Raw genomic sequence first — 22,560 nt, forward strand, 5'->3', positions numbered from 1 at the left:
ACTCCATCTCAAAAAAAAAAAAATTAAAAATTAAAATATGTTAAGAACATATAAATCAGAATGAAGATAAATGATGTTAAAGAGAACTAAGGTCTTTGCATTGTTTAGGAGGAGACTTTACTAAATAATAATAGATTTAAATGAGTCAAAAATAGATGTTATAATTAATATCTTCAGTAACTACTAAAACTAAAAACTAAAACTAAAAACTAAAGTGTATAACATATACACTCCCTATGGACAGAGTGAGACTCTGTCTCAAAAAAATAATAATTAAAAAAAAAGTAGAAAAGTTAGCTGAGCATGGTGGCACTGGCCTGTAATCCCAGCTGCTCAGCAGGCTGAGACAGGAGAACTGCTTGAACCCAGGAGGCGGAGGTTGCAGTGAGCCAAGATTGCGCCACTGCACTCCAGCCTGGGCGACAGAGTGAGACTCTGTCTCACAAAGAAGAAAAGTGATATATGCATACAGTGGAATATTATTCAGCCATTAAAAAGGATGACGTTCTGACACATGCTACAATACGGATGAAGCTTGAAGACATTACGCTAAACACAAAAGGATAAATCTTACATGGTTCCACCTAGATGAGGTATCTGGAGTGGTCATATTCATAGAGACCAAAGTTAGATTCAAGGTTACCAGGGTTGGGGTAAGGGGAAGTAGGGCAGTTAAACTGCTTAATGGGTACAGAGTTTCTGATCAGAGTGGTGAAAAGTTTTGGTAAGAGACAGTTGTGATGGTTGTGCAACACTGTACTTAAGGTACTTAATACCCTGAATTATAAACTTAGAAAATGACTAAGTGGCTAATTTTAAGTTAAATATATTTTGCCACAATGAAAAATATAATAAAAGGTATACAAATTAAAAAACTCACTCTCCATCTAACCAATTCCACATGCCATGCAACTAAACACTTACTAGTTTCTTGAGATTCTTTTAATGTTTCTTTATGGAAAAACAAGCAAACAAGCCTAGTTATTCTAATTCTTCCCCGACACCCCGTCCTGATTTTTTTAAAAAGCCAGCCAGTCATCAGCGGGTAGGACCGTCACTTCCGTCTCACTGTACTCACTCTACAGAATTACCATATGCAAAGGAAGCTTAAAATAACAAATTCCAGTACACTGTGGTCCACAATAAGTATTTCATTAATATTTGGTGGAAGAGAGAATATAAACATTCTGCCATACCTGGTTCATTTATTCTGCCAAATGTATGCCTGGTATTGTGTTTTTTGGTCCTGAAACACGTTTCACAAAAATCAAAGTCATCACAGTTTCTGCATTTGAATCTGGATCCATTGATAGGAAACATCTGACATCCATCACACCTATTTGTAAAATAGCAACTGAGTTAAGAAAGGTCATTTATTAAACTTAATTCAACAGAAAACCATTCGTCCCAAAGCAAATCTAGCAATCATAAAAATAACTCATATAACCCCAGGATGAATACTGGGCACCAACTCCATTTCTGATAGCAACCCAGTCCAGTGAGACTGCTGGGGAAAGTCAACAATGATATCTTTTCCATTGGCACTGAAAGCCAGGACACAACAGAAATCACCTGATCCATCTTCCTCTTCACCAATAAAAACCTGAACTTAAAACTGCACCTAGCCATGTCATACTACATTGTAGTTATTTGTTTTTTACAAAGAGTCTATCTTTTAGAGATAGGTACTAAAATGCTTATGGATGAAATAATACATGATGTCAGCGCCTGGTTTCAAAATAATCACAAGAAGGGAGCATGAATAATTTTGGCCTGAGGCGACAATCGTTAAAGCCAGGTAATGAGCACATGGAGGTTCACTGTAAACTACATTCCTTACTTCTGCATTAGGTTTAAAATAGGACATTTTGGTTTTTAATTACACCAAGTCAACAATTCCATACAATACCTTTGGTATCTCAGGGAATAAAAACCACATTAATAATGTGAAGACTTCTTTTGTCCTTTGATAAGAGCAACGTGTCACTCAAAACAAAGACACCAAATTCTTATTTTTAAAATTTGTCTTGTTTTGATTTGCAAATATTTTAACAATCTCTTAAGCAAAGAAAAATGTTTAAAGTAAAATATTAAATAATCCACTTGTTCTTATGTAACATGAGAAGCTCTAAGAACCTCTCACCACTGGGGAACCACCACCAACTGTGGCCATTTTCTAAGTGATCTGATGAAAAGAGAGCCTTCCACAAGGTTCACATGAACAAACAAACAATCTCTTTATGGCATCAAGAGTTTATAAAACAATACACATACTTATTTCTCATGCAACTGTTAAAACGGACATAGTATACCTTTCAAAGTGTGCCACGGATTTGATTTGGAATCTCAACAGTATCATATTAAATATAATCTGAGAATTGTTCCCAGTTCCTAATTTCCATCATTAGCACATTTCCATTTCTTAAATTCAGTCCTAAATTTTTATACAGCATGAAAAATAGCCAGGCATGGTGGCTCACGCCTGTAATCCCAACCCTTTGGGAGGCCGAGGCGGGCGGATCAATAGGTAAGGAGTTCGAGACCAGCCTGGCCAACATGGTGAAACCCCATCTCTATGAAAAATACAAATATTAGCCAGGCACGGTGGTGGGCACCTGTAATCCCAGCTACTCTGGAGGCTGAGACTGGAGAACTGCTTAAACCCAGGGGCGGAGGTTGCAGTGAGCCAAGATGGCACCACTGCACTCCAGCCTGGTCAGGGGAGGAGAAAGAAAAAGCAGTCCTGACAGTCAGGAGCTGGCCTGTTAATGTCAATGTTAGAACATTTCACAGAACAAATGACAGGACAAGTTTACAGAACACGAACATCAGATAAGGCCACTCTGTGACTGATGAATCAAGGCACAACCAAAACCCCTCCTTAACCATGTGTGATGAAAGTCAAGTCTAATCCAAACCACAAACAACCACACAGTCCCCTATCCTGGTGATATGAATGACTGCTTCCTTACCAATCATGATGTTAGCATGGCTCCGTTCTTTCTGCCTGCTAGGTAAATTTATTAAGACATCCTGTCTTAGAATTACCCCTGCTTTCTCGACCCCTCCCCCAAATACCCAACATAAACTTCATTAGTCCTCGCTCACTCCCTCTGATGGAGACACCCATTCCCCAAGGTGTGTGTTCTCCTGTACTGCAATGAGTTAATATTAATAAATCTGATTGTTTCACTGCAGGTGAGTTCCTCTGTGGCCTTTGGCAGAAGGCACTGACAAGCAAAGGAACACTCTATCTCTTTCTTCACACTTGTTTTCTGTTTTGTGTGCTTGAACAAAAAGAAATACTAAGTACATATGCATTAATGAAAAGTTAACATCAGGAATTTAATTACCCAGATGATATTACCTTTCACAACCCCCACACTCTGATGAGTCACAGATCCCCATTTGTATTTTGGTGTGGTGACAGAGGCTTTGACCCGCACTTTATCACCAATCTTGATGTGAGAAGAAGAACTTGGTGGAGGATAGCCTACAGAGTTCAATAACAAATCATTATAATCAGTATTCATTTATGGGAATTCTGTCTCTAAGAAAAAACAAAAGCACTGAACAAAGAATGTGCTCACCTCTAAGTTCCACATGAATGTACCTAAACCAGTAGATGCCCCCTTTCTCCTGCCAGTCACACTGCACATTGAGATCATGCAATCCATCTCTGTCCAGCTTGATGACTTTGCCAACATCACCTTCGCACACTTCTTCGTATGTTCGACAGCATCTAACCATCATTCCCACCTAGAATTAAAATGAAATTGGAGATCCAGTCCATCATGTACACAGGTGAAATGAGCCATGATAAGTAGTATTACTCTACTCTTAATAAAGAATTTCAACCGGGCACGGTGGCTCACGTCTGTAATCCTAGCACTTTGGGAGGCTGAGGTGGGAGGATCACTTGAGCTCAGGTGTTTGAGACAAACCTGGGCAACATGGCGAAACCCACCTCTACCAAAAATACAAATATTAGCCAGATGTGATGGCACATGCCTGTGGTCCCAGCTACTTGGGAGACTTGAGTTGAGAGGATTGCTTGAGCCTGGAAGGTGGAGGTTACAATGAGCCAAGATCATACCACTGCACTCCAGCCTGAGTGACAAAGTGAGACCCCACCTCAAAAAAAAAAAAAAAAAAAAAAAAAAAAGAATTTCATCTAGCACCCAGAGTGCATTCTAAGTATTATTTAATGATAAAGGGAAGAGAAACTCTTTAGAACACTGTCTGGCTTTGTGTCTCAGGCAGGAAATATACAGGAAGAGGCTGGATCAACTTGTGTCACAAAGGAAGGGAGCTTTCAAAGATTACTGGGTTCACTCGAAAGGATTCCCTGATCATCAGAAATATAACAGTGGAGACATCACACCCTAAAAGCCAATGGATTGGTCATCATGATAATAAGGAAAACAAAGCTTCCTGGTCATCTTTATACATATCAGAACACCCATGCATCATTCTGAAAACTGATAAAGTCTCCCTGTATTATCAAGAGCAACCAAGATTAATAACAAAGCTTTTTTTCACAGAAGAGAATTCCAGCCAATGAACTCAGAGAAGATGAAGTTAGAAAATCACCATGGTGCAGCCCCTAATGATAGGTCTAGATGATGACACTAATGCCTACTGGAGCTATGAGATGGATAATTAATACAGAATGTCATCAAGGAAGGAGCAGGCTGACAAGACCTAACCCACCCAAACCTGCTTGCCTGTTGAGATGGGGCTGGAGGGAGTACATGCCTATGAAGCTTCCTGCCTGAGATTCAGCCTGGTCCAATCACCCTCCAACCCTAACTCCTATTGTATTGGAGAAACAGGGAGAGAGGAAGATGTTAGCCACAAGGAAGCCACCACCAAATGCAGCCTGTAAGACATTTGGAGGACATGGTTTCAGCCACAAATAAACAGCATGAAAGGAGAGGAAGGGAGAAGGAGGGTTACTATGAAATGAATGTTTGTGTCCCCCCCCGCAAAATTCATGAAGTCCCAACTCCTAATGTGGCAGTATTAGGAGATGGGGCCTCTAAGGAAGTCATTAAGGTTAAATCAGGTCATAAGAGTGGGCCTCTGACACAACAGGATTAGGGTCTTTATAAGAAGAGACTCCAGGATGGGCATGGTGGCTCACGCCTATAATCCCAGCACTTTGGGAGGCCAAGGCAGGCGGATCACCTGAGGTCAGGAGCTCGAGACCAGCCTGACCAACATGAATAAACCCTGTCTCTACTAAAAATATAAAATTAACCAGGCATGTGGTGCATGTCTGTAATCCCAGATACTTGGGAGGCTGAGACAGGAGAATCACTTGAACCCGGGAGGCAGAGGTTGTGGTGAGCCAAGATCGTGCCACTGCGTTCCAGCCTAGGCAACAAGAGCGAAACATCGTCTCAAAAAAAAAAAAAAAAAAAAAAAAAAAGACACCAGTGCTCCCCTGCTAGCTCCAGCTCCCCCCATCCCCAGCCCCACGTCCACAGGAGGACACAGCAAGAAGGCAGCCACCTGGCCGGGCACGGTGGCTCATGCCTATAATTCCAACACTTTGGGAAGCCAAGGCGGGTAGATCACGAGGTTAGGAGATCGAGACCATCCTGGCTAACATGGTGAAACCCCGTCTCTACTAAAAATACAAAAAAATTAGCTGAGCATGGTGGCGGGCACCTGTAGTCCCAGCTACTCAGGAGGCTGAGGCAGGAGAATGGCATGAACCCGGGAGGCGGAGCTTGTAGTGAGCTGAGATCACGCCACTGCACTCCAGCCTGGGTGACAGAGCGAGACTCTGTCTCAAAAAAAAAAAAAAAAAAAAAAAAAGGTAGCCACCTACAAGCCAGGAAGAGGGCCATCACCAGAATCCAGCCAAGCTGGTACCTTGATCTTGGATTTCCAGCCTCCAGAACCATGGGAAATAAATGTCTGTTGTTGAAGCTGCCAGTCTATGGTACTGTGTTATAGCCAACTGAGCTAAGACAAGGGGGAACCACTCTAGCTTGGAATAGACTTCAAAGATCCATCAACCAAATGTAGATAAGGCATACAATCTTGGTTTATCCAAGTTCAAAAACTAACCATTAGAGCCATTTCTGAGAAAACTGGAAAACTACAAGCAAGCGTTAGATATGAGATGATATTAAGGAATTATTATTTATTTTGTTAGGTAATGCTGGTAAACAGAAATGTCATTATGTTAAGATTCTTTATTAGTGATACTCACTGACATATATACAGGTGAAATGAGATGATTTGGGGGATTTTCTCTAAAATATACTAAAACAGAATTAGGACAAGAAATGATTTAAAGTAGATAAAGGACTATATAAAACATAATTAGATTTTTAAAGTTTGATGGCAATGAGAATTACATAAGAAAAACAAGGAAAGGTATGTAGGAAGTGTCACAAGTGGGGCTAGTAGAAAACAGCCATCTCTGCGCCATGTCCACCGTGGACAGGCCACTTGTGCTCTCCGGCTGCCCCTGAGCCCATCTGCCCCTCTGTCCTCTGGCTACACCGGGGCAGCCACAGCAGCCTCTGTCTGGGTGCCCATCCTGCTCAGCCACCCTTCACACCCTGTAGGCTTTGCACCCATCTCACCTTCTTATTGCAGCCCCCCATCCCTGGACTGTGCCCTCACTCCCACCCCTTTACTGTAGTCTGCTCTCTCTCATTCCAGGGTATACAGCACCTTCTAGCGTACCATGAGCTCACTGGTCAGGTATGTCTTCCAGCACCAGAAGGCAGGCTCCCTGAGGGCAGGGGCCTCTGTCCACTGATGTTTGGCATATAGGACATACCCAAATATTTGCTGAGTGAAAAACGGATCGAGGCTCCAGCTTAAGACAATTACTCACCTGAATATTCTCTCTCACATATACAGCATAATCATCATTACCCAAGAAATCAGCTCGGTTTTTGTACGTCTGGCTCTCCGTCACAACAGCACCAGTAGACTACAAGAAATAAATACATTCAAAGAAAAAAAAAAAGGAGAACTCAATAAATCTACTCAAAAAGAAATGTCTGTGAAATCTATAATATTAAAAAGTAGAGGATGAAATCCTTTATTTTCTCTATAAAAATCTTCATTTAAAAAAGACTAATAGCAGTAGCATAGTAGGCAGAAATGAATCTCAGAAGCTACAAGTATACAAAATTTCCAAGGCACTTCCAAATTAATCCTATGAACAATTTACTCAGGTCAGAAACTGATGTGTCAAAACATGGTATTTTAATAAAATATCTTCTAATGGCTACCGAAGATCATGAGATGTTTGAACAAGGGTCTGTTCTGAAGCTAAAAGTAATGATGATATAGAAACCCAATCATCCCTTCAGTAGTGAAACACAGCTTTGTTCTGTGCCCGGCAATACCATAGGTTGGTTTTATGAAACAGTCCACAGTAGATATAGTTAATTCTTTCAAGGGACAGAGAAAGCCAAGGTGTAAGACTGTTAGAGCGCTAGACGGACAGTGGCCCAGTGGCACTGACCATGGAGTAGGCGGCATCATCCATGTCCTCCACCACCTCCTCGTCAGAATACTTGTCAGACACCGTGTCTGCATCCGAGAGCTCCGTGACCTGGATGTCGGAGTGGTCCAGCAGCCACCCGACCAAGGCTTCCACACCTAAGAGAGGCCCACACAGCACACTGGCCATCGTGAGTCAACAGCCCTGAAGCGGGAACCCACACACGTACAAGCAGAGGCCAGGAAAACGAAGTACCAGGCAAGCCGGATGCATTCCCGGAAGCATCAGTGAGAGACTTCAGGGCAAACTCGATGTTCCTTCTGGGAAATCCCATCTCCATGAGCTGCACCACGATCGGCAGAGCGGGAACGGGTGACTGCTTGCGCCTCTTCACTCTGGCAGGGCGGATGTGCTGCACGGCGACAGGCGTGGTGGCCTCACTGGAGCTGCAGTCTTCAAATCCTGGGCTCGAAGGGTGAGTGGACTCCACAACGGCCAGTGCAGCAGTCTGGGCAGACAAGAGGGTCCTGGGAGGTTTGGGAAGTGCCCTCGGCTAGCTTTCGCAGTCTGGGAACATGGGGCAGTACGCAAGTCTAGAAAGCCCGCATTCACATGTGCGTTTTTCAGTGAGTTCCTAGAACATGTTAGAAAATGACAAAGCCAAGTTTCACAGTTTAATGCAGAGAAAATACTTGGTGGTAAAATAACTTTCCTGTTTCAGCAGACAGAGAGCCTACTAAATTAGCCAAGTATCAATGTCCATTAAGGAAAACTTCATTACAGCCCTAAGCGAGCAGTCACAAGGGCTGGAGGGAGCAGGGAGAAAGGCATTTCCCCTGCCTTAACCAGGCACTGTGGTGGAGGCCACAGGCACCTGTGTTTTAGACAGGCCAGAAATGACACAGGACTCTCATGTACCATTAAAACAACCCTCAACTATTGAAGGGTTAAATAATCACAGTGAGGTTAAACAAGGTATTAAAAAGTAAGAGAAATAAAAGAGTATTAGTTGGGAAACACACTGCAATGAATCAGTGAACATCTAAACTGCCAGTCTCTGCAGCTGGGAACTCCCCACCTACAGCACAAATAGCACTTCCCTGATCTGTTGCAACTCCCTGGTCCTCCTCCCCAGCTGCTCTCATAGACTGACTTGCTATTTTGTTAAACGGAGCATGTGAGGAAGGAATCAGGAAGAAACCAAGGACACTGCGGAGCCCCCCGGTGCTCAGGAAGTATCAAAGCCTAGGGTTTTGCAGCGAAGTCTGGGTAACTTGGAAGTGACAGGTTTCATCCTAAAAGTTTAAAATTCAGAGCCAGATTGCGCCAAGAGTTCTGGTTCTGATAATTGAGAGTTAGGATGCACTGGACTAACCTTTGGCTGATAATAATCATGAACTCTGGATAAAATATTTTTTAAAACCGCTTGAGGGCACTGGAGAACAGCTGACGCAATCAGCAATAAAACGAGTACAACCCCTGACCCTGAGAAGCCTGCAGGTAAGACGCGCATTTAACCACAGACGGCGCACCTTCCTGCACTGCAGGGGCTGGGGTCCGGGCCTGCCAGAGCAACCAGAATGCGAGGGAAAGCCCGCCTGAGAAACCACAGAGAAGCCTGCAGGTAAGACGCACATTTAACCACAGACGGCGCACCTTCCTGCACTGCAGGGCCTGGGGTCTGGGCCTGCCAGAGCAACCAGAATGCGAGGGAAAGGCCGCCTGAGAAACCACAGAGAAGCCTGCAGGTAAGACGCGCATTTAACCACAGACGGCGCACCTTCCTGCACTGCAGGGCCTGGGGTCTGGGCCTGCCAGAGCAACCAGAATGCGAGGGAAAGGCCGCCTGAGAAAGAAACCACAGAGGGAAATCCACGAAATATGCGGACGGACTACCCGCAAATCTACAGCTGAATCTAAACTGAAGCACCACTGAAGAGCCTGCGCTCGGCACAAAGGGACTGCTGGAAGGCTGCAGGGGCTCCCCAGCTGCCCAGGGCCAGGACAGCATCTGAGGCTCAAGCTCAACCAACTAGAGGTGGGGAGGAGAATGTCAAGGCTTCCAGTGACGCCCAGAAGAGATTCTAAATCCTTGAGAATTAAGGATCCACAACCAGGGCTAAGGGCAAATACAAAATCATTAGAAAGCCTGGCACCAAGCCACCTCAGGATCAAGGAGGACTGCCAGGTACTGAACTGCCTGTGAGAAGAAAACTCCCCATTCTCCAGAGGCGGCAGAACCCAGAGCCAATACAATGTAACGTCCAAAGAATCCAGAATGAAATAAGAATTCTCACATATGTGAAGGACAACAACCAATAACTGACTATAATCAAGGAATAAAAACTGCAAAGAGCAGCAGACCAACAGGTGGGCAGACGTTAGAATTAGCAAACAAGAAATTCAACATAACTATCAGAAATATGTTTTAAAATGTACAGTAAAAGATAGATTTGGCCAGGCACGGTGGCTCACACCTGTAATCCCAGCACTTTGGGAGCCCGAGGAGGGCGGATCATGAGGTCAGGAGTTCGAGACCAGCCTGGCCAACATGGTAAAACCCCATCTCTACTAAATATACAAAAATTAGCCAGGCGTGGTGGCAGGCACCTGTAGTCCTAGCTACTCGGGAGGCTGAGGCAGGAGAATCACCTGAACCCAGGAGTCAGAGGTTGCAGTGAGCTGAGATCACGCCACTGCACTCCAGCCTGGAGACAGAGCGAGACTCCATCAAAAAAAAAAAAAAGAAAAAAAGATAGACTTAAAGGATGAAGAAAGAACTGTCGGAAGAGATATAAAACTATTAAAAGAGAGCCAAATGGAAATAAGAGATGTGAGAAATATAAAATAAAGTATGTCTTGGATGGATATAACAACAGATTAGGCCCAACAAAGCAAAGCATCTCGACCTTTCAAACAGATCAAGACAAACTAACCAAGCTACTAACAAGGAGAAGAAAGACTTTCTATTAAAGTCATAAAAGGAAACTCACTAACCGTGTAACAGATGTATAATAGTATTTCCAGAAAAGAACAAAAAGAGCAAGGCAGGGGGAAAAAAACAACAGTCAAATGTTTCCAAATTTGGTAGGGGAACAAAAATCAAGCCAAAGATGCAAGCAGCTTCAGCAAATTTCAAGGAGGATGGTGGGGTGGGCGGGGTGGGCCACCATTGCATACATGAGCCCAGCTTAGTGAAACTGCAGAAAACCAAAGATAACAGAAAATACGAAAAGCAACCAGAGAAAACAGACATTTCATACAAAAGAAGAGATGAGAACAACGACTCTCCATCGGAATCCATGGAGACAAAACAGCGGAAGGTCTTTTTTTGTACAACAGTCCTTCTCAGTTCCTGAAGAACAACTCTACACGGCCTTCTAGGTGTTCACACTCGGCATCTCCCAGCATGACCGCAGGCTCTGCGCCACCCCATGTGCTCTCAAGTTGCTCAGCGTCTTTTGATCTCTGCCAGGGAGACTGGAAACACAACCAGGCCCTTTAAAATGAACCTTCACCTTGGAGGTTCCCAGACCTGAGAAGAAGCTGGAGTTCAGAAGAGCTCATGGCCAACCTCCTCCCTTCCTGCCCACACCCGTTTCTTGCTTTCTCCCTTTGCACCCCCCACCATCTTTCCAGCTTGTTCTAGGATTGGGGGAGGCCTCCCACCTGTCCAAGGCAGTGGCTGCCTCATCTGGACCCTTGCTCCCAGAAGGGCCCTGCTATCTGAGGGTTTCTGTTAGGGTAATTTCTGACTGCCAAACTGAGTACTGACAGTTTTATTTTTGTCTCTGATATTTTATCCAGATTTTTAATGTATTACACAGCAAGAAAGATTTTGGAATGAACATCTCTAATCCTCTATGTTGCCAGCCATGAAAGCTCCCATCCCTCTTACACTCAATCACGTCGCCTCCTCTATGCGAACTTCCTGTAGCCCTGACCGTGTGCCTCGCTGCTGCCCTCACCTGCTCCACAGCATGGAGAGAGCTGAGAGGCTGGCAGCACCAGAGCACCCCCGAAGAGGCTCCTGAGTGAATGAAACAGACAAACGGCTGCCAGAGTCCTGACGAGCCTCTTTGAATAATTCTACTTCCTGGAAAAAGATCCCTTCATGAAGATGTGAGCATTTAACCCATGCTGCATCTAGTTAATATTTTTTCACAATTTACACAAACCCAAAATAAGGTTAAACTTCAACCCTCTCAGTCTTTAGTATTATAATGTTCTGCAGACTATCCACAAACATGGTTAAACCCCAATGAATCATTAGAATTATTTGCGTACTATCATTTAACATTCAGAATAGATCCTTAAGAAAATATACATCTAGAAAAAAAGTGTTCACAATTTAGTGCTGTGGATTAAAAACTGTCAAGGCTGCATGGCTGTACCTCAAGTTCCTGTTTATCAAATATGGCCTTCACAGGAGACGGCTGGGTGGCCGAGGCCAGCAGCTGCTGCAAGAGGATCATGGGGGGCTGCGGCCCTTCAGGAGACATGTCCCCAAGGTCAGGTGATACCACTGCTCCATCATCTGAATTTAAAAACAAAATATGTGTAAGATTCTATTTTCAACTGCGAACACCAGTTTACTATTAAAGAAAATGCACTGACCATGTTAAATCAGGTATGACTTCTGCCTCATTATGTGATAGAAGACCAAAATCTTCAAGGTTCAGACATCGAACAAAAACTAGACTCTAGTCTGGGCGCGGTAGCTCACGCCTGTAATCCCTGCACTTTGGGAGGCCGAGGCAGGTGGATCACGAGGTCAGGAGATTGAGACCATCCTAGCTAACACGGTGAAACCCCGTCTCTACTAAAAACACAAAAAAATTAGCCGGGCATGGTGGCGGGCACCTGTAGTCCCAGCTACTTGGGAGGCTGACACAGGAGAATGGCATGAACCTGGGAGGCGGAGCTTGCAGTGAGCCGAGATCACGCCACTGCACTCCAGCCTGGGCGACAGACCAAGACTCGGTCTCAAAAAAAAAAAAAAAAAAAAAATTAGCTGGGCATGGTGGTGCGTGCCTGTAATCCCAGCTACTCGCAAGGCTGAGGCAGGAGAATTGCTTGAACCAGGGAGTTGGAGGTTGCAGTGAGCCAAGATCACGCCACTGCACTCCAGCCTGGCAACAGAGCGAGACTCCATCTCAAAAAAAAAAAAGGAATTAGACTCTAAACCACTTTCACTGCCTGCTTTTGGTCTCTGTCCTTCATTAGTGCATCTGTCTCTTAGAGCCAGCAAATGCTCCTTCCCAGATTTCTGCACTTGATTCTTTCTCCTTTTCTTGAGATGGAGTCTCACTCTGTTGCCCAGACTGGAGTGCAGTGGCACAATCTTGGCTCACTGCAACCTCTGCCTCCTGGCTCAAGCGATTCTCCTGCATCAGCCTTCCCTGTAGCTGGGACTACAGGCACATGCTACCACGCCTGGCTAATTTTTGTATTTTTAGTATAGATGGGGCCAGGCTGTTGATTAGATTTCACCATGTTGGCCAGGCTGGTCTCCAACTCCTGACCTCAGGTGATCCACCCGCCTTGGCATCCCAAAGTGTTGGGATTACAGGTTTAAGCCACCATGCCTGGCCTACACACTCTCTTTCGTGTTCACTCACGGCTTCAGTAACCCCTGACACAGACACATCCCACGTGCATATTTCTAGCTGTAGCTTTTCCAGCTAAGCCTTGTTGAGATCATTAAGTGACCCCAATTCCAAATGTGTCATGTGCTCAGGGTGATGGCTTTTTGTCTGTTATGAGTAGCTTTAGGTGCAGCCTTTAGGACTCTGTTTGACACAGCCCCAGGGAGATCCACTGCCCTCAAGCCCACTTCACACATCTAGGTACTCATCCAGGTACTCACAGCATTTGCATGTGCTGGTTTTCTTCGGTGACAATTTCAACTAACTAGACGAGGAGCTGGAAATCTTTCTCTTGAAGGGCCAGAGAGTAAATAGTTTAGACTGATGGGCTGTACAGTCTCTGTCCCAACTATTCAGCTCTGCCACTGCAGAGCAAAAGCATCCAGAGATGATGTGTAAACAAGTGGTGTGCCTGTGTTCCCATAAAAATTTATAAAAACAGGTGCACGGCAGTTTTGTCAATCTAGCTCTGTTCGGAGTCCCTGCTCGGCCCAAAGCACAGACTTGATCATCCTGATTCAGGTCTGCTGTAACTGCTCATTGGGCTGAGTGCAGAACAGAACAGCCAATCCAATTCCCAGGCTCCAATCTCCCAATCTCTACAACTGGGAAATCTTCATGTTCCCTATAACCTCTACTATTAATTGATTCTATACTTTCAATCGATTTCTTTCATCCTCAGCAGGTTTAAAATTAATTTCATAGCATCCTCTCCTCTTAAGAAGCAAACGCACACACTCCACATTCTACTGGACTTGCTTATTTGCTTCAAACACACTACTCAATATTCCCCCCTCAACTCAAGCTTGAAACAGCAGAGTCACCTTCCACTTTTTGCTGGTTCCCCATAAAGTTATCATCTACAAGACTACACCATCACAGTGGATGGCACCTTCCTTCCACCAGAACCTTCTTTCCCTTTTCATGCCTTCCCCCTCATCACCTGACACAGGAGCAATTCTCCATCTCTGTCATGTCCTGTTTCAGATACTCCTATACCTTACTAGTAGGTGTATCACCCGAAGGTCAATGCTTACCATGTGGCCCCTACCACAGCTTTCCAAGTGGGCCTCAAGTTTCACCCTGGTCTCCCAGGTACTCTGTAACAGGATGTCAGCCGCCCATCTAGCTTCAGCCCCACCACTCATCGAAAAACCCTGAGCTCCAAGAAGAGGAGAGCTGCTCAACGTGCTTCCAAAGACTCGCCACGTTCACTCCTCTCCTCCTGCCTCCACCACCAGCAGAGTGCTTGTCTGCTGGCATCTGTCTGCCACAGCCTTCAAAGGCTGCCCGTCCAGTGCTCAGCTGCCACTGGCTCCAGACGCCTGTGGAACCACTCACATGCCTCACCGCCCCCTGGCCCCAGAGAACAAAGAGAGCCATCTGCATTCACTTCCTCTCCTCATCCAAACCCTAGAGAGCAATGATCATAGAAAAGGACTTCTCCGCAAAAGACTTAGCATAATGTCTTTCAATAGTTGGAGATCAAAAAATGTTTTTTCTATTAAAAGTAACACAAGCTCATTCTAGAAAACTAAATATAGAGAAATATAAAGAAAATAAAGACAGCCAAAATTCCACCAAAGATTACTGGGTCACTATTTTACTAAACAGATAACTATGGCATATCTATAAACGGATATACATAGCAGTGTGCTTTTTCTGTTTACTTATCATTTTCATGTTTCCACAGCAATAAACATATACAGCTAGCCCTCCGTATCCATGGGTTCTGCATCCAAAGATTCAACAAACCACACATCAAAAATATTCAGAATAAAACAAATTTTTAAAATATAATTTTAAAAAGAATAGCAATAACAACTATTTACATATCATTTATTTTATTTTATTTTTATTTATTTTTTTGAGACAGAGTCTCGCTGTGTCACCCAGGCTGGAGTGCAGTGGCACGATCTCGGCTCACTGCAAGCTCCGCCTCCTGGGTTCATGCCATTCTCCTGCCTCAGCCTCCCAAGTAGCTGGGACTACTGGCACCCGTCACCACGCCCAGCTAATTTTTTGTATTTTTAGTAGAGATGGAGTTTCACCGTGTTAGCCAGGATGGTCTCGATCTCCTGACCTCGTGATCTGCCCGCCTCAGCCTCCCAAAGTGCTGGGATTACAGGCGTGAGCCACCGCACCCAGCCTATATATCATTTATATTTTTAAAGTATTTCGGAGGATGTGCATAGGTTATATGCAAATACTACACCATTTTATAGAAGGGCCTTAAGCATTAGTGAATTCTGGTATAACTGGGGGTCTTGGAACTCATCCCCATGGATACTGAGGGAAGACTATACATGTACCATCATTTTGAATGGCACCATGATATCACACTGTACGGATACACAACATAAGAATGGGTATTTTGGTGTCTACAGTTTTTCAATACAAAAACAATACCAAAAAGGAGGCCATAACGACACTGTTGAATACATTATTTTTATTTATTATTTTTTTTGAGACGAAGTCTCACTCTGTCACCCAGGCTGGAGTGCAGTGGCACAATCTGCACCCTGCAATACGCACATACCACAACCTCCGCACCCCCCGGTTCAAGTGATTCTCCTGCCTCAGCCTCCCAGGTAGCTGGCATTACATGCAGCCACCACTATACCCCGCTAATTTTTTTTTTTTTTTTTTGACAGAGTCTTGCTCTGTCGCCCAGGCTGGAGTGCAGTGGCACCATCTCGCCTCACTGCAAGCTCCGCCTCACAGATTCATGCCATTCTCCTGCGTCAGCCTCCCGAGTAGCTAGAACTGCAGGTGTCTGCCACCTTGCCCAGCTAATGTTTTGTATTTTTAGCAGAGATGGGGTTTCACCGTGTTAGCCAGGATGGTCTCTATCTCCTGACCTCGTGATCCGCCCGCCTCAGCCTCCCAAAGTGCTGGGATTACAGGCATGAGCCACTGTGCCCAGGTGGTGAATACATTATCTTTACATGCCTTTTCGTGTGATAAAGTCCCACAGAATGACTTGCTGGGTCAAAGTATATAAATACATACATACATCTATGCATGTCAAAGACCAACTCATTTCCTCAGACGCCCATTAGATGGCTACACCAACTGAAATTCCCAGCAGCAACGTGTTCATGGAGTGCGGCTTTACGCGCATTTGAAGAACCAGCTTAGGTTCTACTTGTTACAATACAGGCTCTATTTCTTTGGTCTGGGGTGCGGCCTGGGAGTCTGCATTTCTAACACATACCTGCGTGCCACCAATCTTGCTGACCCATGCAGCACACTTTAAATGGGAAGGCATGAAAATACCTTTTTCCCTCCCCACCCACCAGATGCCCTCAGTCTTGTCTTATAAGATGACGATGACAATTTTATTCACAGTTGGTGGTTGCTGGGCAGGCCACGTGTCTGTCTTGTACATTTATAAGCCACCTATGTCCATTTTTATGAACTGATTATTCACATCCTTTGTCTACTTTCTACTGCCCTTCTTATAAAGATTTAAGAACTTTTTAAAAAGACACCTGTGTGAACAGTTCCAGTCTCCTGAACAGCTGGCTGAGACAGGATCTGCCGCAGTTTATCCTGGTGGGAGAGCAGCGCCCGACCTGCTTTCAGGATGTATAGCTTCAACTGCTGGCACCGCAGCAGGTCCAGGTCCACTTGTCCTGCGGAAGGAAAGACTCAGTGAGAAGGGCGTGCCCTGCTCAGACTCCCTCCTCGCCAGCAGCAAGCCTCCGCCACATGGCGACGAGTAACGCTCTGCCCTTCAGGAATCTGCCGACCGCACACACTGTCTGTGATGAAGGGCTCGCCTTTCCCAGAGTTACACTCGGTGCTTCTGGGTAAGCATCTTCTGCCTCCTGGGTCTTCCTTCCCTGCTCTCCAGGCACCTAACTTGATAGGACGCAGGATTCAATGGGTTTAACACGGTTAGAACCATGTTAGCCACTATTAATATGATCAAACGTTCCCCAAGTTGCTGAAGTTTCAGCCGCTTTCACTCTTCTTCTAAGACTCCTCTGAGAGAATCTGTCAGCCCCACTAGCTCTTTAACTGATGAAGATGGCAGCAATGCCCAAGGCTTATCTGATAGCAGAGGCCACAGAAGCAGCACAGAGAGCATGGGGTGGGAAGGAAGGAGGGCCGCAGGTGCCGCTCGGGTACTGGCTCAACTAACTGGCAGACAGGTTTATTCACCACGATGGGAAATGGCAGCTACTAGAGAAAGCCAGCTGAATTTCGGACATGTCATTTGCATGCACTGCTCCTCCAACCAGAGATGTGAATGGGAGATCCAGAGTTGAAAGTGCTTACATCATATATGCTGAAGCAGCAATCGTAGGTCTGTGGGAGCAAGCGGGGAAAAAACTCAAGAAGAGTGGGCAGAATACGCCATAGTTATGGGTGAAGCCACACGGACTTCCAGGACATAAAGAACGAGCAGCGAGAAGAGCTCCCTAGAAACATGGAAAGAAACTCAGGGGAGCCGCATTCTAGACCCGAAGGAAGGCAAAGCCAAGCCAGGCTACAGTCACAGTCTTAGCCATCCTGAATGTCACAGGCAAGCCAGGCGCTTCCGGGACAGAGACCCCTGGATCCGGCAGAGAACAGGCTGTGCGCCATGGTCCAACAGGGTGACTGGGCCACAGGGCCCTGGGATGGAGGGGAGGAGGGAAGAGGTGAACACAGACTTCTCTTCTGGGATAAAGGATGACACGGAGAAGAGGGCGTGAGCCATGGGGTTCTTCAAGTGTGGCTCCGAACATGGCGACAAAGGCTGACTCGAAAACACTCATTACCACGAACACAGGGTTACCTTCCCAGCCGCAACTCAACAAATGGTGAGCCCACGTGAACCCCAGGACCTTAGCACGTCCGTGAACTCACTCATAAAAGAACACTGTACAAACGACATGAGTTTAAGACGGCAGCTATTTCATCAAGGAGCACCATGTACTGACCTGCAAAGGCCTGTTTAGTCGATTTCTTTATTTTGTGCTTTTCTAACTTGCTTCCAGCGAGGTTCACCAACTGAGCCCAGACAGACAGCATGGGCTCTGTAAAGGGCAGGTTGTTCACATTAAAGGCCACGGCAGGGAGCTGGAGAGGACATAGAAGCTGTCAGAGTGTGGCCAATATGACTAACAAATGAAACGTTCTGAAAGTCATCAAAACCATGGGCTTAATCCTGAAATGCCACACATACCCGTAAGCCTTTTTATAGCTGAGAATAAGCATTTTTTAAAATGACATTAAAGGCAAGATAGAGACTTACACATATAATAAGTATAATCTATGTTAATTTTTCTTTACAAACCTGTCAACAATAATTACATCAGTGTGGTGGTTACTATCTTCTCAGGTATTTTCTATATACCTCAAGTTTTCTATAACATGTATATACTCCTATAATAATAAAAAAGAGTACTTTACAGAAAATATAGTCAGGCCGGGCACGGTGGCTCACGCCTGTAATCCCAGCACTTTGGGAGGCCGAGGCGGGCGGATCACCTGAGGTCAGGAGTTTGAGACCGGCCCGGCCAACATAGTGAAACCCCATCTCTACTAAAAATACAAAATTAGCCAGGCGTGGTGGCACACACCATAATCTCAGCTACTCAGGAAGCTGAGGCAGGAGAATCGCTTGAACCCGGGAGGCAAAGGTTGCAGATGGCTGACAAGACCGTGTCATTGCACTCCAGCCTGGGTGACAAGAGCAAGACTCCATCTCAAAATAAAAAAGAAAAAGAATATATAGTAAGATTGCACTTGGGCTACATGAAAATAATGTAAATGGCTCCTTCTCCCTGTGCATCCTTGATTCATAGATTAAGATGACAGCAGCTGCTACATTAAGTCACGTCACTCAAAACTACTAAGCATTTTCTACATGAAGAAAGGCTGTTTTTTTAAAGGTGTTTAAACATGTTTAAGTTTTTTTAAAACTTGAGTTGTTCAATAAAAGGTAAACTTCATAAATTCACATTTTAAAATAATTAGAACTACCTCATAGATGCACGGTACCTTCTAGGTTGCTAAAGCCCTCTTCGTGTCTCTGAGGCTGAAATACACACAAACCACTGCTTTAGGTGCCCTGTGAGACAGGCCCTGCTTACCGCAGAAGCACAAGCTCACACAGCTTCCTGGAAGGCAAACTTCAAGTACCAGAATCAAGTTCTTCCAAGTGATGATGTTGGTGCTCGGTTCTAGGGTAAAGTCAATTTCCCTTATCATGCAGTAACTAAGCACAAGTTCACCTACTGGTTTCAGCTGATTCAATGGGCAAACGCGACACGTCCGCATGTCAGAGAACTGCACAGTGATTTTGCCCTTTGGGGTGATGCGAGTCACGGTGCCTTCTCCAAACTCATCGTGCATAACTTGACCGCCCAGGCGCAGGCGACCATCGATGCCTCCAATCACAGCCAGGACCGCCATGAGGCCCCCCACTTCAGGGTTCTCGGAGTCGGGGAAGTAGTCCTCTAACTGGGCCTAGTGCAGACCAAACAGCGAGCTCGACCGGGGACACTCACGGAGCTGCCCAATCCCTACAGGTTTACTGTTCAACTAAATTAATTCTGAGAACACAAACCCACCCCTTCGGAAGGCCTTCCCGCAAAGCTGTGGGTGATGGAGCGGAGCTGGGAGTTGATGTACTTGTTGATGAGCCCATTCCACTGAGTCAGGGAGTGCAGCGTGCGCAGCAGTGCCACCACCTCCTCCGCCAGTGTGCTGCTGTGGGTGGCAGTCAGCGAGGCCTGCGGGCGCACCCTGCGCCGCCTCAGCGTGGACTCTGAGGAGGAAACCAGGGGAGAAGCTGCTGCACCGCTCTTCACCAGGGCACAGGGAAGGGAGACGGCCACGCACCTCTGAGTGACGGCACTGCGCTGCTCTTCACCAGGGCACAGGGAAGGGAGACGGCCACCCACCTCTGAGGGACGGCACTGCACCACTCTTCACCAGGGCACAGGGAAGGGAGACGGCCACGCACCTCTGAGGGACGGCACTGCACCACTCTTCACCAGGGCACAGGGAAGGGAGACGGCCACCCACTTCTGAGTGACGGCACTGCGCCGCTCTTCACCAGGGCACAGGGAAGGGAAACGGCCACCCACCTGAGTGACGGCACTGCGCCCCTCTTCACCAGGGCACAGGGAAGGGAGACGGCCACCCACCTCTGAGTAATGGCACGTCGGAGGAGCAGGTAGTGAGCAAGCTCCCCAAGAAGTCAAACAGCTTCTCCACGAGGCATTTCATGTCCCTCGCCCTTTCGGTCTTGTCCCATGATGGAAGGACTGCTTGCAACAAATGCACAGCTAAGATCTGATAAAAGAAAATTTAAAATGACAAGCATTAAAAAAAATCTGATGAGGAAACTACAGATTGTTATTTTCTTTTTTTTTTTTTTTTGAGACAGAGTCTCGCACTGTCGCCCAGGCTGGAGTGCAGTGGCATGGTCTTGGCTCACTACAACCACCACCTCCCAGGTTCAAGCGATTCTCCTTGCTTCAGCTTCCTGAGTAGCTGGGATTATAGGCACTCACCACCAAGCCCGGCTCATTTTTTTTGGATTTTTAGTAGAGACAGGATTTCACTATGTTGGCCAGGCTGGTCTCAAACTCCTGACCTCATGATACACCTGCCTGTGCCTCCCAAAGTGCTGGGATTACAGGCATGAGCCACTGCACCCGGCCTCTCTTTATTTTCTGTTCTCATAACGCAAGTAATCATGGGAAAATTTTGAGATTCATTATTTTACAGCCAGGTAATTACACTCAAGTTGATTAGTGATTAGGATTGTCAGGAACTTTAGAAAAAAGCAACATTACAGATGCATGTGTTTAATTAAAAAAGAATTATTTTTAGTTTAATTCTTAAGACAATTACACTACAAATTCCGTGAAGCAGATGAGTGAGTAGTTGCAGGATTTACCACTTAAGAGAAAAGCAGGTAAACTGAAGGTTAGCAACTTACCAATTATCAAGGACCTCTGCCCCTTGCCTCCAGAAGATCTACCCTGTCACTTCTAGACCCTTTCTGCACTCGTTACTGAATAAAGGCCCCTGACTCTGAGGGCAGGGAACTTCAGTACATGGATGCCTCTCTCAGGGAACTGGTTTTGCCTCGCAGCACATTACCTGCCTCTGCAGCGAGGTGGCAGTGAAGGGTGCGTGCCCTTCCACGACCTTCATGAGCAGCGTGATCCACCGCGGGGAGCTGAGGGCGCCGCACACCTGCAGCGTGAGAGCGATGCTCCGCACAAACCCCAGCGTGCACCAGCTCCGGTGTTGCTCCCTGTACACCAGCCTGTTTGGAGAAGCTGCGGGAGGGAAAATAGACATGCTTGGTAACAAGTCCCTAAAGACAAATCCCTAAAGATATATCCTTATTTTTTTATCAACTTATTTTCTACAATAAGCTCCTTTAAAATATATTGCAGTTTGTAAATTAATTCAAACTAATTCAAAGTGAGAAGTGGAAGGCGGCTTTTAAGTTAGTTCAAGAAACATTTCCGAATTTTTCTTTTTTTTTGTTTTTTTTTAGAGATGGGCCCTCATTATGTTGCCCAGGCTGGTCTAAAACTCCGGGGCTCAAGTGATTCTCCTGCCTTGCCCTGCCGAATAGCTGGGACTACAGACATTTTTTAAACCTTCTAAGTATGTGTAGTAAAAGTAGTTAGGGAATTTTAGCTATGTATTGTTTCTAGGCAATAGGAAAATGATCTATAATTCAAATAGTAATTTGCAACAGTGCATCTATTATATTTTTAATTTCGTGTTTTAAATATCTCCACAATCTTGGTTATATTTAATCTGCACCACTTAAATACTTTTTTTGTAATTTTAGTAGAGACAGTTTCCAATCCAAGTTTAATACATCTGCTTTAACAAAATGAATTTTTCACTAGGTTTACACCATTGGATTCTGGCACCAGTGGGCCCACCTCTGCTCCGCCTGGCTCCAGGACTCCACTACTCCCTGAATGGAGGCTGAGGCTTGGAGGCTGGGCCCGAGAGACCCCGCCCACAGCCCCACAGGACCTGCTCTCCCTCCCACCTCCCCCACCCTGCCCTCGGCTATCCAAGCTTATGAGGACACCTGCCTTCCTTCAGCACACTCACATGCGCTCACACACACACTCTCACACCCTCATATGCATCCTCACACTCAAACCGATACTAAGTTATTCAGACACACTCATGGGCACTCATACACCCACCCTCACACTTTCAGGTGCACTCACACCACTGTCGCAATCACTAACACACACACAATCCCAGTCACACGTATGCACACACAACAGATGCAAGCTGACACACACTCCCATGCACTCTCACATACACTTACCCCTCCCAATGCATACAAAAACTCACATATGCACTCACACTCAACACTAGTCATGACCGATTACTCACCCAGTCACACCTTTACCCACTTTCTCACTTTACACTCACACC

General features: G+C 45.6%; 1 protein-coding gene across 1 annotated transcript in view; it reads right to left on the minus strand.

Moving 5' to 3' along the window:
• Nucleotides 1-22,560, minus strand: part of LOC100994755 (putative HERC2-like protein 3) — a 70,267-nt gene that overhangs the window by 26,180 nt on the left and 21,527 nt on the right. The window contains 13 exon segments of the mRNA XM_055098855.2: nt 1,197-1,336; nt 3,368-3,493; nt 3,591-3,759; nt 6,863-6,961; nt 7,502-7,638; nt 7,736-7,988; nt 11,875-12,017; nt 16,623-16,766; nt 18,063-18,201; nt 19,363-19,593; nt 19,698-19,894; nt 20,277-20,424; nt 21,241-21,422. Of these exon segments, the coding sequence (XP_054954830.2) occupies nt 1,206-1,336; nt 3,368-3,493; nt 3,591-3,759; nt 6,863-6,961; nt 7,502-7,638; nt 7,736-7,988; nt 11,875-12,017; nt 16,623-16,766; nt 18,063-18,201; nt 19,363-19,593; nt 19,698-19,894; nt 20,277-20,424; nt 21,241-21,422 (2,099 nt within the window). The 3' untranslated portion in view covers nt 1,197-1,205.

Source organism: Pan paniscus, chromosome 16 (genome assembly GCF_029289425.2).
Source record: "Pan paniscus chromosome 16, NHGRI_mPanPan1-v2.0_pri, whole genome shotgun sequence".
NCBI lineage: Eukaryota > Metazoa > Chordata > Mammalia > Primates > Hominidae > Pan > Pan paniscus.